Below are 20290 nucleotides of genomic sequence, written 5' to 3'. Positions count from 1 at the left end.
ATGGGAGAATGGGACTTGATGTGAGTTAGGATACGGGCAGCAGAGTTTTGAGTGGGCTCTCAAGCTTGAGGAGGGTGGAAGATGGGAGGCCGGTCAGGAGAGTATTTAAATAGTCAAGTCTAGAGGTAACAAAAGGCCTGGATGAGCAGCAGATGAGCTGAGGCAGGGGCAGAGACGGGCAATGTTACAGAGGTGGAGGTAGGCAGTCTTGTTGATGGAGAGGATGTGGGGATATCCGGATTTCCTTGGAATTCTGTCAGATTTCCGCCGTAACTCAAGTGGAAACGTACCGGAGAAAGGTGGGGACCATGCTGATTCCGGGAGTTCACACTCAGCCCTGTAACGGGTGAACCCTCCGCTCACCTCATACAAGACCAGTGATCCCAAGGGGGCGGAGCCGAGGGTGGAAATTCTCTTTGTTCGGGGGGGGGAGGGAGAGGGGGGGCTCCTTACCCCCAACTCAGAAGGATTGTGGGTAACAGCGGAGGCTGGTACACCAAGATGGATGTGGTGTAGCCGCCTCCAAGAATTCAAGTGGGCCCCATCAGGGGAGAGATGGGAGGAGGGTCCAGCCCAGATAAGCAACCTGGGCTCCTGAAGAAAGAACATAAGAACATAAGAAACAGGTGCAGGAGTAGGATTACAGATCGGCCATGATCTTATCAAATGGCGGTGCAGGCACGAGGGGCTGAATGGCCTACTCCTGTTCCTATGTTCCTATCCGGCCCCTCGATCCTGCTCCGCCATTCAATAAGATCATGGCTGATCTTCTACCTCAACGCCATTTTCCTGCACTATCCCCATATCCCTCGATGCCTTTAATATCTAGAAATCTGTCGATCTCTGTTTTGAATGTACTCAATGACTGAGCCTCCACAGCCCTCTGGGGTAGAGAATTCCAAAGAGTGAAGAAATTTGATTTGAAATAAAATCTATGTTCAGCCTCCTTACACTGGGGAGAGGGGAAAGGGGGCAAGACAGAGCTGCATGGGGTCTTGGATTGGGTCCTTGGGCAACCCCTGCACGCTCAGCCCCCCCCCGCCTCCCACAGCTCCTCCTGATGCCAGGTGGACACCAGAGTTACACAGAGCCGGCCAGAATAATTGTGAGTTTGTTGACCATTAGAATCGGCCGTGTGACGGAGCTAGGAGCAGACTGCCAGGGCTATTGGAACAAACTTTACCTCATGCTGCATCACGTATGACCAAACTGCAAGATTTATAAACCAACTTGAAATACAAAACCCCAACAATACAACAATTGGAATTGTATCTGAATAAATAAATTACAATATACCTTTGCAAAATAATTTATCTTTTCATTTGGAAGAATGATGCTTTTGACCATTATTCACGGTTTGGAGTGAGTGATGTAAACTGAGATTGTTCTATTGCATCTGGGTTTAAATGACCATCAGGTTGAAATGTCTCATTTCTCTGCTGCCTCAATGACCTTTACACATTCTTCAGGCCGATATTGCAGGTATCATTCTAAGGAAGTTACACTGCATCCTTATCACTCCTCACCTTATGGCCTGCGACAGAGTAACAAAAATCCTGCTTCAGTCAACCCTTTATGTCGTCTAAAAATCTGATCAGAGCACCCACATTATCTTTGGTTGCTCAGTACTTAGTCTTTTTTCATCTATTTGACATTCTTACTCTCATTATCTTTGCCAATCTGAAATAGAAATCCCCACATCTCCTCCGGTGCTAAGGTTTCCTGCAAGACACTTGTTATCTACCTGAATCCTTTTAACTTTCTGAAAAGCTGCAGTCAGTCCAGGATTTGAATCCTACTCCCATAGTTGGGGAGTCACTTCTAACATTTCTTTGAACTCCTGAAAAGGATACAAGAAAAAGCTTGTCATCTGATAGACAATCCCTCTAATCTACCTTCAAGGAGAATGTCACAGTAGAGATTATAAAAGGGGATCATGCTTGATGGCACATCCAGTCAGGGATACCTTCATGCTCTCACAGGGAGACACGATAAAAGGCTCTTTTGTAAAATAGTCTGTATATTAGGAAGCAACATAATTAGCCTTTGTGTTTTTCTTTATTCAAAGCTGGAATAAATGTGTACATTTATAGAAAGGACAAGGTTAACAACACATTCTCTGAATAGTTTTCTGATTAAGTTTCATCTCCAGCCCTGTTACTGCACAAACTGTGCATTGAGTTGCAGGTTTACCCTATTTCTGTTATTAGTTGACTGTCCAGCGGTTTATTCTGGGTTGTCCAGCACCAATAACATCTTTCCGCATTGCAAGCCCAGTTTCTCTATGGGTAACTGGCGCTGACGTTCCTAAGTTAGAACAAGGGTCCCCAGTAATGTGTCAATATTTGTCCCACTGTGAGAATCACTGTATTAAAACACTGGAACACAGCCCTACATTCCAATCAAGCCATAGTGCCAAGATACTACCTCATTCTGATAAATATTGTATATCTTTATTATAGTCCAAAATGAAAAAGGAGCTTTTTAAGCTAGTTCATAAACTACCATGGAAATAATTTAATGTCTAACAAATATTTTCATTTGCAGCTTCAGTGATTTTTTCAGAAGTCTCTGTGATCGAGATTCAACATACCCGAGACCAAAAGATTTAAAATTCCCCAGAGCTTTACAAATCCCCAAAAAGGGGAATGTGTTTGACTTTGTCTATCTCAAGAAAACCTTTTCATCGTGGTGCATGTGGAGAGACTTGGTTACTCCTGTCGACATTGAGCAGTGTATAAAGGTATGTACTTACTAAGGTGTGTACTTGCTCAGGGATGTACTTACTAAGATACATATTTACTAAGATGTGTACTTAATAAGGTCTGTACTTACTAAGGGACATCCTTACTATGGGGATATAATTACTAAGGTACATCATTATTAAGGGATACTTATATTTATGAATGTTTTGTATATTACACAACCATGATATAATTGTAAGAGCTTTTGTCAAAATCTCACTGCATATTTCTGTACTTTTTTAATTTGTTCACGGGATGTGGGCATCGCTGGCGAGGCCGGCATTTATTGCCCATCCCTAATTGCCCTTGAGAAGGTGGTGGTGAGCCGCCTTCTTGGACCGCTGCAGTCCATGAGATGTATTGTGTTCTGATGCAAACTGAATTTAAAATATATTTAATGTTTTCTATGTCAACAAAACTAAGAAAAAGCATTTTGAAAAAGGAAGGGCGTAACAGGATTTAGTTATCTGTTATTTATCACCTTATACCATTTTATAATTCATTTTGCTACTTTCAGTCTCACCCATTGGCTCTTCGTATACTCGTTCTATGGGTTGACTTTCACATTCTTGTGACCCAAAGGAAGTTCCAAATCTGAATCGAGACCTTCTAGATTTATTCGCAAATAAATAAATTAACCCAATTTGGACCAGTTTGATTTTGCCGATCGCAATGTTCCCAATCTCAGCTGCGTAACAGGAGGTCGGGAAGATTGGAACCGGAGTCATCACTGGATTGCCTGTTGCAGTGTCTTCCAGTGACTTGGTGGTGTGGCATTGGCAGGAGTCCAGCTGCAGGGAGTCTACCTCCTCACACACAATTAGGGATTTTCTTCCACTCTCCCGCCCGAGATTAGAAAGGGGGACATAACTGGGAGGTGAGGCATAGCGCCAACTCAGCACGTGACCTGAGAAGTGGTAATGCCTCATCACCCTGCGAATACCTGGCCCATTTGCCCCAAATCTGCCCTGATCCTACTGTTTCCTGGGGCCACCTGGCAATGGGCCTGGGGTAACGATGGGAAACGATGGGAATTGGAGGAAGAGGACCTGGACGAAGCCTTGTCCCCTCCAGTTCACCCTGTTGGGTCAGCTGCCAAAGGCCTCAATCTCAGCTGAGGCCTTCAGTGAATGGCTTGTTGCAGTGTTCGGGGCTCTGTGGCCCCCCCCACTGTCGTGTTGCCCCATCTCTTGTGGTGCTGCAGCATCACCTGGCTCTTCCCAGGTCCACTGGCAGGCTCCTGCCACTGGGAGCCCACCATCAATATGTAATGACCCCTGACCCAGGAAACTGTGCCGGGGTCGTGGTGGGGTCAGGATGGTGGGTGGAAGTCCTGCCCTGGCCCTGTAGGTTGGCGTAAGGACAGTCCAGCCCATAAAGTGCATGGAGCTCATAGTGCAGCCTCAGCATCACTGCGATATTATAGTTGCAGTATAATTCTGGAGCCATGTCCTTGTATGATTCTGGAGGGAACCGTGGGTAATGTCGGAAGGAGTCGATCTCAGACCGCTTTGGTTTGACGCCACATTGCGTCTAACTCCAGTTTGATGTTGAATCTGATTTAAAGAGTGTTCGGAGAGTTCATTTAACCTCTTGAGAACGTGTTAAGGGTTCCCCAGAGTTGGTGTAAATGTTGAAGGTGCAGGCACTGAGCTCTCTGCTGTGTGGGGATGTCCAGTTAGAGCCTTGTGGTATGAGCGAGTGACTGCCTGGCCAGTGTTAGGTGCAGTGTGAACATACCCTTCAGGAATGGTCAGTGAAAAAAGTACTTTAAAAAGAGGGATTTATAACCTTGTAATAAAAAAAGGTTCTGCACAGGAACCGGTGGACAGAAGTATCCCGTCTTGGACACCTGACCCCAGTGTTATGGTTCTGTTGTCTGTTTCATCGTGATGGGTGATGAATCTGAGGTCAGAGCCACAATGGCAGATGGACTGAGGCCTCTCCAGTGTTGGGTGTTGCACTGTAAAGATGTACCCACTGCAGGGGATGTATCTTTGAAGGTTCACATGTCAGTGGGATCAGGATCAGAGATTTGGATTTGGTTTTGTGAAGCAGGATCTTGGTAGAAATTCAGATTCTCACTCCCAGATGCTGATGCATTGGGACCGAAGATCTGCGGGAGACACATGTGTGGGGAGCTGTCCCACACCAACCTCAGCCGCTGACCCTGGGCTCAGGAGAGGGTCCCTCAGCACCCGATCGATGGTGGGCGTCCATTCCATTAGGGGTGTATCCGAAGTGCCCGCCCACTGAAAGGGACTGCAAGCGCGCAATGGTTGCTGGATTCACGCTGGGGAGGGGTTCCAACCCGTCCCATAAAGCAAAGAATGAGAGAGTGGTACCCCACAGTCCCCTTAGTAAAGGGCTGGTAATAATTACATTTTTTTCAATTGAGTTTTGTCCCAGGCCTGGAATCCTCACCTCCAGGTGGGGCCCACAACTGTCACTTGTTAGCCTGGGATGCCCGGTTTCACCAGATGTATCTCCTGTAATAAACCGCCAGGCCTCTGAGAGGCCGGGGACATGGAACTCCCAGTGCTCAGGGTCCTCACCTCGTCCTTTGTGGGCCAGGTACTGGCTCCATGAAGTCCCTAACATAAGGCCAGGTAACTCCCGGTGGGAGTGTGTTGGAATGTCCACAGATTTTAGACCCCACAGTGTTTACAGCGAAGATCCTGTAAATTGCCTTTGGTCAGTAATAATTTAACACAGCATTCAATCAGACATGACTCAAAGACAAATAAAAGTTTTGAATTGGCAAAGTAATTCCAGAATGTTGATTAGAAAGTAAATAGATTCCACACGCCAATTGAATATTTGTTAGAATTCACCGAGCATAAAGCAAACATCAATAACCTCTGCACAGACACATCATAATTACAAAAAGTAATTACCAGGAATAGTGCTTTCAAACAACTTCAAACTGCATGATTCATGTATCTGTCTATCTAATCTATCTGTCTATCTAATCTATCTGACTATCTAATCTATCTGTCTATCTAATCTATCTGTCTATCTAATCTATCTGTCTATTTCTGAAATATTAAGAAAAGTTTGCATTTCCCACACTTCCTGTCCATCAGATACCACACACTGCTTAATGCAAATTTCTGTATCAAACTTTGAGATAAGTATAAAAAGTTTTATAGCGGCGGTCATTTGGAGTATGCAAACTAACTCTTCCACAATAAAAAAATACTAGAGCCACAATGTCTGCAGCCTCTTAATCACCATGTGTATGCACTCAGCCCGTATTTACTTAACATCAATTAGACTTTGTAAGCTTAAAGGGATAAATGTCCATATTTTAGCAGCAGACTGATACATTGGAGTGAAAGTAAGGGATTTGGCAAACAGTGAGGAGGAGAATGAAATGTTTCCTTGGATTGGGCAGACAGGTGGCAGATACAGTTAATGTGTGAAGTGTGAAGTGATATAATTGGGGAGGAAACACAGGGAATGGGAGAATAAACTCAATGGAAAGACACTGAAGGATGTGGATGATGAGAGAGACCCAGGGGTCAAATATATAATTCCCTGAAAGTGCGAATGTGGGTAAAGGCATAAAAAGAGAAATACCGTTGTTTTCTAACAGCGTATCTGGTCAGTAAATAAAATAGTTAACTATGTTTCATTTCTAACGATCATCTATGATTTGCATACATTATAATGAGCAGTGTTTTCACAGAAGCTGTCAGTGCTGATAAAACTGGTGATTGTACCAGAAGAAGAAGGTAAAGTTTTGGAGATTATCACTCAACCTTCAGAATCTTCACATCCTGGGAGGAAACCAGTAGGATCTTGCTCAATAATAAGTAACAGTCGGCAGTCAGTGGAGTAACTTTGTTTACACCATATTCACTGCATTTAGAAAAGTAACACATCTGGTTAACCAATGGTTTGTTAAACAAACAAGACCTGATGGTGGACCTGGGTCTGAGATCTACCTCCTTCCTCCAAAACCAGGAGGAGATGCCTCGCAGGGACTTTGTTAGTTTACATTTCTCCATTTAGGGCCTTTTACTATCATCAAGCCATTTTGTTGAATCTTCCAGGTTTTTTTGGCATAACTGAAGTTTGCATTTTCAGATTTGGGATTCAATAATTTGTGAATCTGCCCGTCTCATTCTGTGCCAGCACATTCAGCTCCCTTTTCTAAAAATTTGTCTTTCTGTACTGCCGGAGATATACACCAGCAGTCCCGACTCCTGTGGTCAGGAGACCACTCCTGCTCCTCCTGGCTCCACAGGATGGGTTTCAAAATCAAACAATTGTAATCACATGCCTGGAGAGAGCAGCCACAGGATCCTGAGCATACCAGACCCTCCCTGTCCTGCTCATCGCCAACTAATTTACTGATTGGATCCTTCAACAGGCGCTAGGCCCCTAATTTACATATTTAAGGCCCAGGACACCTAAAAAAAGGCCCCAGGAACTTAGCAGTTGAACCAACGCCTGTGCAGTTTTGGCGTAGGCTGCCTCATTGATATATTGGTATGCCTTGTGCCTGTCTTACGGCCAAAAACGGGCACCATGCATACCGATTTCAACCCCACAATATCCAGTTCAGATCAAAAGGGAGTCCTAATGTTGTATCCCCGGGTTACACTATGGTATAATTCAATAATAGGCCGTATGGGCATGCTCCTGTACATAAGACTCTTGGACCACTCATGGGCGACTCATGCCCAGCACTGCCTTCCCTGAGTGGATATCTAAGGCAGACCCGAATCGTGTAACAAGCACCTTGTCACATCTGTCAGAAACTTCACAAAGCACTTCACATACAGTAATGTACTTTGAAATAATGTGACTTTTTTTGCAGGTAAATGTAGCAGCTATTTTGTATACAGCAGGTGCATACAATGAGCAGTGAGATGAATTACCTCTTTTTGGGTAGTGTTGGTTGAGAACAGATGCTGAGAAAACTCCCTGAACTACTTTGAATAGAAACATAGAAAATAGGAGCAGGAGTAGGCCATTCAAGCATGCTCCACCATTCAATATGATCATGGCTGATCCTCTATCTCAGTACCATATTCCCGCTCTCTCCCCATACCCCTTGTTGCAATGAGACCTTTAAAAGCCATCGCACCTCGTCCAAAGGACGGCACCTCTGACAATCTTAAAGTGGGGCTTAAACCCTCAATTTACTGACTCAGAGGTGGGAGTGCTATCACTGAGCCAAACAGGTTTTTGATTAGTGCTGCAGAGTAGAAATTCACCTTGGACACTAGTGCAGTGCTAGCAATATCGAATTGGCCGCCCATCACACACCCACCTTTTACACACCCGCCCGTTATACACCTGCCCGTTATACACCCACCCATCATACACCCGCCTTTTATACACCCACCCATCATACACCCGCCTTTTACACACCCACCCATCATACACCCGCCTTTTATACACCCGCCCGTTATATACCCACCCATCATACACCCGCCTTTTATACACCCGCCCGCTATACACCCACCCATCATACACCCGCCTTTTACACACCCGCCCGTTATACACCTGCCCGCTCTGCACCCACCTTTTATACACCCGCCCGTTATACACCAACCCGTCACACACCCACCTTTTACACACCCACCCGTCACAGAACCGCCTTTTATACACCCGCCCGTTACACACTCGCCCGCTATACACCCACCTTTTATACACCCGACCGTTATACACCCACCTTTTATACACCTGCCCGCTATACACCCACCTTTTACACACCCGACCGTTATACACCCACCTTTTATACACCCGACCGTTATACACCCACCTTTTACACACCCGACCGTTATACACCCACCTTTTATACACCCGACCGTTATACACCCACCTTTTATACACCCGACCGTTATACACCCGCCTTTTATACACCCGACCGTTATACACCCACCTTTTATACACTCGCCCGTTATACACCCACCTTTTATACACCCGCCCGTTATACACCCACCTTTTACACACCCGACCATTATACACCCACCTTTTATACACCCGCCCGTTATACACCCGCCTTTTATACACTCGCCCATTATACACCCACCTTTTATACACTCGCCCGTTATACACCCACCTTTTACACACCCGACCATTATACACCCACCTTTTATACACTCGCCCGCTATACACCCACCTTTTATGCACTCACCCGCTATACACCCACCTTTTATACACTCGCCCGTTATACACCCACCTTTTATACACCCGACCGTTATACACCCACCTTTTATACACTCGCCCGCTATACACCCACCTTTTATACACTCACCCGCTATACACCCACCTTTTATACACTCACCCGCTATACACCCACCTTTTATACACCCGACCGTTATACACCCACCTTTTATACACTCGCCCGTTATACACCCACCTTTTATACACCCGCCCGTTATACACCCACCTTTTATACACCCGACCGTTATACACCCACCTTTTACACACCCGACCGTTATACACCCACCTTTTATACACCCGACCGTTATACACCCACCTTTTATACACCCGACCGTTATACACCCGCCTTTTATACACCCGACCGTTATACACCCACCTTTTATACACCCGACCGTTATACACCCACCTTTTATACACTCGCCCGTTATACACCCACCTTTTATACACCCGCCCGTTATACACCCACCTTTTACACACCCGACCATTATACACCCACCTTTTATACACCCGCCCGTTATACACCCGCCTTTTATACATTCGCCCATTATACACCCACCTTTTATACACTCGCCCGTTATACACCCACCTTTTACACACCCGACCATTATACACCCACCTTTTATACACTCGCCCGCTATACACCCACCTTTTATACACCCGACCGTTATACACCCACCTTTTACACACCCGACCATTATACACCCACCTTTTATACACCCGACCGTTATACACCCACCTTTTATACACTCGCCCGCTATACACCCACCTTTTATGCACTCACCCGCTATACACCCACCTTTTATACACTCGCCCGTTATACACCCACCTTTTATACACCCGACCGTTATACACCCACCTTTTATACACTCGCCCGCTATACACCCACCTTTTATACACTCACCCGCTATACACCCACCTTTTATACACTCACCCGCTATACACCCACCTTTTATACACCCGACCGTTATACACCCACCTTTTATACACCCGACCGTTATACACCCGCCTTTTATACACTCGCCCGTTATACACCCACCTTTTATACACCCGACCGTTATACACCCACCTTTTATACACCCGCCCGTTATACACCCGCCTTTTATACACTCGCCCATTATACACCCACCTTTTATACACCCGCCCGTTATACACCCGCCTTTTATACACTCGCCCATTATACACCCACCTTTTATACACCCGCCCGTTATACACCCGCCTTTTATACACTCGCCCATTATACACCCACCTTTTACACACCCGACCATTATACACCCACCTTTTATACACTCGCCCGTTATACACCCACCTTTTATACACCCGACCGTTATACACCCGCCTTTTATACACTCGCCCATTATACACCCACCTTTTACACACCCGACCATTATACACCCACCTTTTACACACCCGACCATTATACACCCGCCTTTTATACACTCGCCCATTATACACCCACCTTTTACACACCCGACCATTATACACCCACCTTTTATACACCCGCCAGTTATACACCTGCCTTTTATACACTCGCCCGCTACACACCCACCTTTTATACACCCACCTGTTATACACCCACCTGTTATACACCCACCCATCACACACCCACCTTTTATACACCCACCTGTTATACACCCACCTTTTATACACCCACCTGTTATACACCCACCTTTTATACACCCACCTGTTATACACCCACCTGTTATACACCCACCCATCACACACCCACCTTTTATACACCCACCTGTTATACACCCACCTTTTATACACCCACCTTTTATACACCCACCTGTTATACATGCACCCATTATACACCCGCCCACTATACGCCCACCTTTTATACGCCCGCCCATTATACACCCTGTCCATTATACACCCTGCCCGTTATACACCTAGCCATTATAGGCCCCGCCCATTATAGGTCCACCCTTTATACACCCGTACGTTATACGCCCCGCCTTTTATACATCCCATCTTTTATACACCACGCCCATTATACGCCCACCTGTTATACACCTGCCCATTGTAAGCCCACCTGTTATACACCCACTCGTTATACGCCCAGTCCATTATACGCCCCGTCCAGTATACACCTGCATGTTATATACTCCGTCTATTACACACCCGCCCATTATACACCCAGCCCGTTATATGCCCCGCCCACTATACGCCCTGCCTGTTATGCACCTGCCCGTTATACACCCAGCCGTTATAAACCCTGTCCCTATACTGCCCACCCGTTAATTAGTGGTGCTTTAAAATAAATGCAGAGTACAAATTCACATTGGACACTAGTGCAGTGCCAACAATATCGAATCAGCCGCCCATCATACACCCACCTTTTACACCCCGCCCGTCATACACCCCACCCGTCATACCCCCCGCCCGTCATATCCCCCGCCCGTCATACCCCCCGCCCGTCATACCCCGCCCGTCATACCCCCCGCCCGTCATACCCCCCGCCCGTCATACCCCGCCCGTCATACCCCCCGCCCGTCATACCCCGCCCGTCATACCCCCCGCCCGTCATACCCCGCCCGTCATACCCCCCGCCCGTCATGCACCCACCTTTTACATACCCCGCCCGTCATACCCGGCCCGTCATACCCCCCGCCCATCATACCCCCCGCCCGTCATACCCCGCCCGTCATACCTCGCCCATCATACCCCGCCCATCATACCCCCCGCCCGTCATACCCCCCGCCCGTCATACCCCGCCCATCATACCCCGCCCATCATACCCCCCGCCCATCATACCCCCCGCCCGTCAAACCCCGCCCATCATACCCCGCCCGTCATACCCCCCGCCCGTCATACCCCCCGCCCGTCATACCCCCCGCCCGTCATACCCCCCGCCCGTCATACCCCCCGCCCGTCATACCCCCCGCCCGTCATACCCCCCGCCCGTCATACCCCCCGCCCGTCATACCCCCCGCCCGTCATACCCCCCGCCCGTCATACCCCGCCCTTCACACCCCGCCCGTCATACCCCCCGCCCGTCATACCCCGCCCGTCATACCCCCCGCCCGTCATACCCCCCGCCCGTCATACCCCGCCCTTCATACCCCGCCCGTCATACCCCGCCCGTCATACCCCGCCCATCATACCCCCCGCCCGTCATACCCCCCGCCCATCATACCCCCCGCCCGTCATACCCCGCCCATCATACCCCGCCCATCATACACCCGCCCGTCATACCCCCCGCCCGTCATACCCCCCGCCCGTCATACCCCGCCCGTCATACCCCGCCCGTCATACCCCGCCCATCATACCCCCCGCCCGTCATACCCCCCGCCCGTCATACCCCCCGCCCGTCATACCCCGCCCGTCATACCCCGCCCGTCATACCCCGCCCGTCATACTCCCCGCCCATCATACCCCCCGCCCATCATACCCCCCGCCCGTCATACCCCCCGCCCGTCATACCCCGCCCGTCATACCCCGCCCATCATACGCCCCGCCCGTCATACCCCCCGCCCGTCATACCCCCCGCCCGTCATACCCCGCCCGTCATACCCCGCCCATCATACGCCCCGCCCGTCATACCCCCCGCCCGTCATACCCCCCACCCATCATACCCCCCGCCCGTCATACCCCGCCCCTCATACCCCCCGCCCATCATACCCCCCGCCCATCATACCCCCCGCCCGTCATACCCCCCGCCCGTCATACCCCCCGCCCGTCATACCCCCCACCCATCATACCCCCCGCCCGTCATACCCCGCCCCTCATACCCCCCGCCCATCATACCCCGCGCCCATCATACCCCGCCCGTCATACCCCGCCCTTCATACCCCGCCCGTCATACCCCGCCCATCATACCCCCCGCCCGTCATACCCCCCGCCCGTCATACCCCCCGCCCATCATACCCCCCGCCCGTCATACCCCGCCCATCATACCCCGCCCATCATACACCCGCCCGTCATACCCCCCGCCCGTCATACCCCCCGCCCGTCATACCCCGCCCGTCATACCCCGCCCTTCATACCCCGCCCATCATACCCCGCCCATCATACCCCCCGCCCGTCATACCCCCCGCCCGTCATACCCCCCGCCCGTCATACCCCCCGCTTGTCATACCCCGCCCATCATACCCCGCCCATCATACCCCCCGCCCGTCATACCCCCCGCCCGTCATACCCCCCGCCCGTCATACCCCCCGCTTGTCATACCCGGCCCGTCATACTCCCCGCCCATCATACCCCCCGCCCATCATACCCCCCGCCCGTCATACCCCCCGCCCGTCATACCCCGCCCGTCATACCCCCCGCCCGTCATACCCCCCACCCATCATACCCCCCGCCCGTCATACCCCGCCCCTCATACCCCCTTCCCATCATACCCCGCGCCCATCATACCCCGCCCGTCATACCCCCCGCCCGTCATACCCCCCGCCCGTCATACCCCGCCCGTCATACCCCGCCCATCATACCCCCCGCCCGTCATACCCCCCACCCATCATACCCCCCGCCCGTCATACGCCCCACCCATCATACCCCCCGCCCGTCATACCCCGCCCCTCATACCCCCCGCCCATCATACCCCGCGCCCATCATACCCCGCGCCCATCATACCCCGCCCCTCATACCCCCCGCCCGTCATACCCCGCCCGTCATACCCCGCGCCCATCATACCCCCCGCCCATCATACCCCGTGCCCATCATACCCCGCCCGTCATACCCCGCCCGTCATACACCCACCTTTTACACACCCGCCCGTCATACCCCGCCCGTCATACCCCGCCCGTCATACACCCACCTTTTACACACCCGCCCGTCATACGCTCCGCCCAATAAACGGCTCAATTGAAGTCAGTATAACTGAATATCTCCCTAAGTATAACGGGTGACCGAATCGATACTGTCTGCTTTGCTCTCCCACCTAAGACGGATTTCTGCCCCATTGCGTGTCTTAATTCCCTGTCGGTGGAACTTTTTGTGTTGACCCACAAAACCAGGGGTGAAAATTTTGACCAAATCTCGCTTGAGATAAAGTGTGAGGAGAGTCCTGCCCATCCTGGAGTAGGTAACTCCTGTCAGGGCTGTTAAATCATTCCTCATCTCCTCAAAAGTGATATTGAGAGTGAAAGTCAAGTTGGATGGGGTGGAAAGTGGCTGTGACGGATCGAAAGCCCATCACACACCCCACCCAATTCTGCTCTCCTTTGACTTTATCCGATCTGTTACCACTCAGTTCACCTCCTCCCACCCCCGGCCCCCCCAAGTTAAATTTCACCCCCATGATCTTACTCTGATAATTCTTCTACCTTCTGGGTCTCCCAATCTTCCTGTTTCTTTAACTGAGTGTAAGTAGTTGCATTAAATTACAGTAAGGGTTTTTTTGTTATATTGTCATCAATCATTTTATCATTCTGCCATTTCATGCATATTGATGTAATAATTCTACCAAACTGCTTATTGTGATTGAAGATTTAACTCTAGCTCATAGTAACAAGGTCTGAGTGAGAATTAATAAGAATTAAAAGCCTGATATGCTTATTATTATTGATATGGAGATTGAGATTGGGGAGTGATCTCAGTGTTGATTTTGTTCTTTCTTCTGTTGCATTGCTTCCTTCACTCGCGCTGAACCTGGGCAGCCGGATGAGCAAATCTTCCACCTACGGGTACGTATAAACCCCTGTTAGCATTCGAGAGCTCGTGTTCACATATTCCTGATCGGGACTAGATTTTAGGAGGTGTTACTCCAGTGATGGACCCTGACTTTTTCACCATTGTCATTTGCTTATTGATTATTAAACTTCTTACTAATGGAATGCAAATTTTAAGCTCTTCCATCCATTATGTTCCAATATGGTGTATTGTAATAACTGCACAACATAAAACTTTCAATCAGTTCTCACTGCGTTAATTTCATTCTCGCGCTCTGTGCCTTGTTCTGAGTCACTCTAAGAAAGCAAATCTCCGAGCAATCTTCATTCAGGTACCCCCACAATTACTGGTTCAAGTGGCTCAGGGCAGGAGATTTGAAAATGAAATCGAGCCATTTTTATGACAATCTCCTGTCGGAATGTATATTTCAATAATTGTATTTTGCTGATTTTAGCTGATGGCTTGGCGTTTAATTGTGTATCCAACAGAATAAAATGAATTAGTGTAACTTTAATGTAATTGTTGCAGTGTGATTCAGCAAGGGATTCATTCAGAGCTTCAAATAAACACAACAATTTTAGAAATGAGAAAACATTTTATGTCAAGCTCAAGATCACAGAATCAGAAACTCGATAGCATCTTGTTATCAGCAGCGGTCTCGCTGCTGAATCATTGAATCATAGAATAGAATCTTAGAATGACAGCACAGGAGGAGGAGGCCATTCAGCCCGTCGTGCCTGTGCCGGCTCTTTGAAAGAGCTATCCGAGACCCATTCCCCTGCTCTTTCCCCATAGCCCTGTAAATTATTTCCCTTCAAGTATTTATCCAATTCCCTTTGAAAGGTTATTATTGAATCTGCTTCCACCACCCTACAGGCAGTGAATTCCAGATCATAATAACTCGCTGCGTAAAATAAATTCTCCTCATTTCACCTTTGGTTCATTTGCCGATCACCTTAAATCTGTGTCCTCCAGTTACCGACCCTCCTGCCACTGGAAACAGTTTCTCCTTATTTACTCCGTCAAAACCCTTCATGATTTTGAACACCTTTATCAAATCTCCCCTTAACCTTCTCTGTTCTAAGGAGAACAACCCCAGCTTCTCCAGTCTCTCCACATAACTGAAGTCCCTCATCCCTGGTACCATTCTAGTAAATCTCTTCTGCACCCTCTCCAAGGCCTTGACATCCTTCCTAAAGTGTGGTGCCCAGAATTGAACACAATACTCCAGCTGAGGCCTAACCAGTGTTAAATAAAGGTTTAGCATAACTTCCTTGTTTTTGTACTCTATGCCTCTATTAATAAAGCCCAGGATCCCATATGCTTTTTTAACAGCCTTCTCAACTTGTCCTGCCACCTTCAAAGATTTGTGTACACACATCCCCAGGTCTCTCTGTTCCTGCACCCCCTTTAAAATTGTACCATTTAGTTTATATTGCCTCTCCTCAATCTTCCTACCAAAATACATCACTTCACACTTCTGTGCATCAAATTTCATCTGCCATGTGTCTGCCCATTTCACCAGTCTGTCTCTGTCCTCCTGAATCTGTTTCTATCCTCCACATTGTTCACGACATTTCCGAGTTTTGTGTCATCTGTAAACTTTGAAATTATACCCTCTATACCCAAGTCCAGATCATTAATGTATGTCAAAAAGAGCAGTGGTCCTAATACTGACCCCTGGGGAACACCACTGTATACTTCCCTCCAGTCTGTTGAATGTGTGTGTGCCCATTAAGTGGGCTTCATAAAGCTGCAAGAGTTAACTGGTAAAACTGCATACTAGTGCTTTTAATGTATGTCGCCTTTAAGAATCTTCATTGTAGCGGATCAAGAGGTAGGCAAAGGAGAACGTGGCCAGGTGGAGTGAAAAAATAGCAGTGAGATATTCAGCAGTAATACTACACACAGCCCAGGGTTAGCAGTGAGATATTCAGCAGTAATACTACACACAGCCCAGGGATGGCAGTGAGATATTCGGCAGTAATACTACACACAGCACAGGGTTAGCAGTGAGATATTCAGCAGTAATACTACACACAGCCCAGGGTTAGCAGTGAGATATTCAGCAGTAATACTAGACACAGCCCAGGGTTAGCAGTGAGATATTCAGCAGTAATACTAGACACAGCCCAGGGTTAGCAGTGAGATATTCAGCAGTAATACTAGACACAGCCCAGGGTTAGCAGTGAGATATTCAGCAGTAATACTACACACAGCCCAGGGTTAGCAGTGAGATATTCGGCAGTAATACTACACACAGCCCAGGGTTAGCAGTGAGATATTCAGCAGTAATACTACACACAGCCCAGGGTTAGCAGTGAGATATTCAGCAGTAATACTACACACAGCCCAGGGTTAGCAGTGAGATATTCGGCAGTAATACTACACACAGCCCAGGGTTAGCAGTGAGATATTCAGCAGTAATACTACACACAGCCCAGGGTTAGCAGTGAGATATTCAGCAGCAATACTAGACACAGCCCAGGGTTAGCAGTGAGATATTCGGCAGTAATACTACACACAGCCCAGGGTTAGCAGTGAGATATTCGGCAGTAATACTACACACAGCCCAGGGTTAGCAGTGAGATATTCAGCAGTAATACTACACACAGCCCAGGGTTAGCAGTGAGATATTCAGCAGTAATACTACACACAGCCCAGGGTTAGCAGTGAGATATTCGGCAGTAATACTACACACAGCCCAGGGTTAGCAGTGAGATATTCAGCAGTAATACTACAGACAGCCCAGGGTTAGCAGTGAGATATTCAGCAGTAATACTACACACAGCCCAGGGTTAGCAGTGAGATATTCAGCAGTAATACTGCACACAGCCCAGGGTTAGCAGTGAGATATTCGGCAGTAATACTACACACAGCCCAGGGTTAGCAGTGAGATATTCAGCAGTAATACTACACACAGCCCAGGGTTAGCAGTGAGATATTCAGCAGTAATACTACACACAGCCCAGGGTTAGCAGTGAGATATTCAGCAGTAATACTACACACAGCCCAGGGTTAGCAGTGAGATATTCAGCAGTAATACTACACACAGCCCAGGGTTAGCAGTGAGATATTCAGCAGTAATACTAGACACAGCCCAGGGTTAGCAGTGAGATATTCAGCAGTAATACTACACACAGCCCAGGGTTAGCAGTGAGATATTCAGCAGTAATACTACACACAGCCCAGGGTTAGCAGTGAGATATTCGGCAGTAATACTACACACAGCCCAGGGTTAGCAGTGAGATATTCAGCAGTAATACTACACACAGCCCAGGGTTAGCAGTGAGATATTCAGCAGTAATACTGCACACAGCCCAGGGTTAGCAGTGAGATATTCAGCAGTAATACTACACACAGCCCAGGGTTAGCAGTGAGATATTCGGCAGTAATACTACACACAGCCCAGGGTTAGCAGTGAGATATTCAGCAGTAATACTACACACAGCCCAGGGTTAGCAGTGAGATATTCAGCAGTAATACTACACACAGCCCAGGGTTAGCAGTGAGATATTCAGCAGTAATACTACACACAGCCCAGGGTTAGCAGTGAGATATTCGGCAGTAATACTACACACAGCCCAGGGTTAGCAGTGAGATATTCAGCAGTAATACTACACACAGCCCAGGGTTAGCAGTGAGATATTCAGCAGTAATACTACACACAGCCCAGGGTTAGCAGTGAGATATTCAGCAGTAATACTACACACAGCCCAGGGTTAGCAGTGAGATATTCAGCAGTAATACTACACACAGCCCAGGGTTAGCAGTGAGATATTCAGCAGTAATACTACACACAGCCCAGGGTTAGCAGTGAGATATTCGGCAGTAATACTACAGACAGCCCAGGGTTAGCAGTGAGATATTCGGCAGTAATACTAGACACAGCCCAGGGTTAGCAGTGAGATATTCAGCAGTAATACTACACACAGCCCAGGGTTAGCAGTGAGATATTCGGCAGTAATACTACACACAGCCCAGGGTTAGCAGTGAGATATTCGGCAGTAATACTACACACAGCCCAGGGTTAGCAGTGAGATATTCAGCAGTAATACTACACACAGCCCAGGGTTAGCAGTGAGATATTCGGCAGTAATACTAGACACAGCCCAGGGTTAGCAGTGAGATATTCAGCAGTAATACTACAGACAGCCCAGGGTTAGCAGTGAGATATTCAGCAGTAATACTACACACAGCCCAGGGTTAGCAGTGAGATATTCGGCAGTAATACTGCACACAGCCCAGGGTTAGCAGTGAGATATTCGGCAGTAATACTACAGACAGCCCAGGGTTAGCAGTGAGATATTCAGCAGTAATACTACACACAGCCCAGGGTTAGCAGTGAGATATTCGGCAGTAATACTACACACAGCCCAGGGTTAGCAGTGAGATATTCGGCAGTAATACTGCACACAGCCCAGGGTTAGCAGTGAGATATTCGGCAGTAATACTGCACACAGCCCAGGGTTAGCAGTGAGATATTCGGCAGTAATACTAGACGCAGCCTCTAGTCAATCCGCAAAGCTAAAAATATCAAATACTCGACCAGCTTTATAAAGGTTAAATTAATTAGTCAAATTTATTTACAAATGAATAATTTGCAGGAATGAAGTAATCGATAAATATTACAGAGCACAGTAAGGTACATGAGGGATCTCGGGTTGTTTACCCTTTTCAAAATACTACTGATAAACAATTGAGCAAAACTCCTTCCTGATTTGCCTGGTTTCTTGAAAGGGAACAGCTCCTTAGGATGAAACAGATGAGGTGTCTCTCTGCCTTTGTTAAACAGACTGCAGTGCTGAACGAATATTGGCCATTATGCCAGGACTGCTACACATTAGCCCCGATTTAACCTGACCCACATGTGGGGAACAGCATGGGTTGGAGTCGGACTCCTGACTTTCAACTGCCCGATTTTACCCTCCATGAAGTCAATGGACTGTAATATCGGACAGGGTGTCAAACAGGCATCGACTCGAACTCACTCCTCTCCCGCCGGCTGTAATTACAAAGTCCCCCGCCACCACACCAGCCCATGGACGTTCCGCAGTCCCCCACTGGTGAGAGGGTGTAATTACAATGTGACAAGTGTACATAGGCAGATTCCATTATAAATGTGGACATGGGAATTTATTGGAAATGTATGGCAAGTACACTTGCTTTGTGCGGGTGTACTTGCTGTTGGCCATTCGCTGGGTGGAACTGATGGGATATCCAGGGAGCTCAGCTCCCACCCTCCCTGTCTCCAAATGTGACGTGTCACAGTAAGCAGGGTGGGTGGAAGAAGCTCCTCTTCCATCAGAATTTGTGAGAGTTTCCAGGAAGGGGTGGAAACCCAGTGGAAACATAATTCCTTGGCCCATATCTCATTGTGGGCTGAGAAAGGTCAATGAGATGAGGCTGTCAATGGCTTACTGTGTGTGATGTGGGTCAGATGTCATAGAGTATAAACAGAAAAGTATTTTGTTTGGGATGACCTCAGGTAACCTTAGGTCATGCTTGCTTAAAAGTTTCACAGGATCTAAAATAAAAAGAAAACAGAGGGATAGACTGACCAGAAATATGTTCATAGGAGTAATGTTGGTGGGAAATATAGAGGGACATAATGCAATAACAGAACGTGATAGAGCAGCATCACATTACACTGGAGTCAGCTGTGGATCAGTGGGTAGCACTCTCACCTCCGAGGCAGAAGGTCATGGGTTCAAGTCTCACTCCAAAGGCTTAAGCACATAATCCAGGCTGAC

General features: G+C 48.2%; 1 protein-coding gene across 1 annotated transcript in view; it reads left to right on the top strand.

Moving 5' to 3' along the window:
- The window catches only part of LOC137341904 (dynein axonemal heavy chain 3-like), a 490604-nt gene that overhangs the window by 178005 nt on the left and 292309 nt on the right, over positions 1-20290 (top strand). Inside the window, exon 26 of the mRNA XM_068005410.1 lies at positions 2548-2743. Within this exon, the coding sequence (XP_067861511.1) occupies positions 2548-2743 (196 nt within the window). The remainder of the gene's footprint in view (positions 1-2547; positions 2744-20290) is intronic.

This window comes from Heptranchias perlo, chromosome 24 (genome assembly GCF_035084215.1).
Source record: "Heptranchias perlo isolate sHepPer1 chromosome 24, sHepPer1.hap1, whole genome shotgun sequence".
NCBI classification, from domain to species: Eukaryota; Metazoa; Chordata; class Chondrichthyes; order Hexanchiformes; family Hexanchidae; genus Heptranchias; species Heptranchias perlo.
Note: the sequence above shows the minus strand (reverse complement) of the source record. Positions and strands in the feature narration are given on the sequence as shown.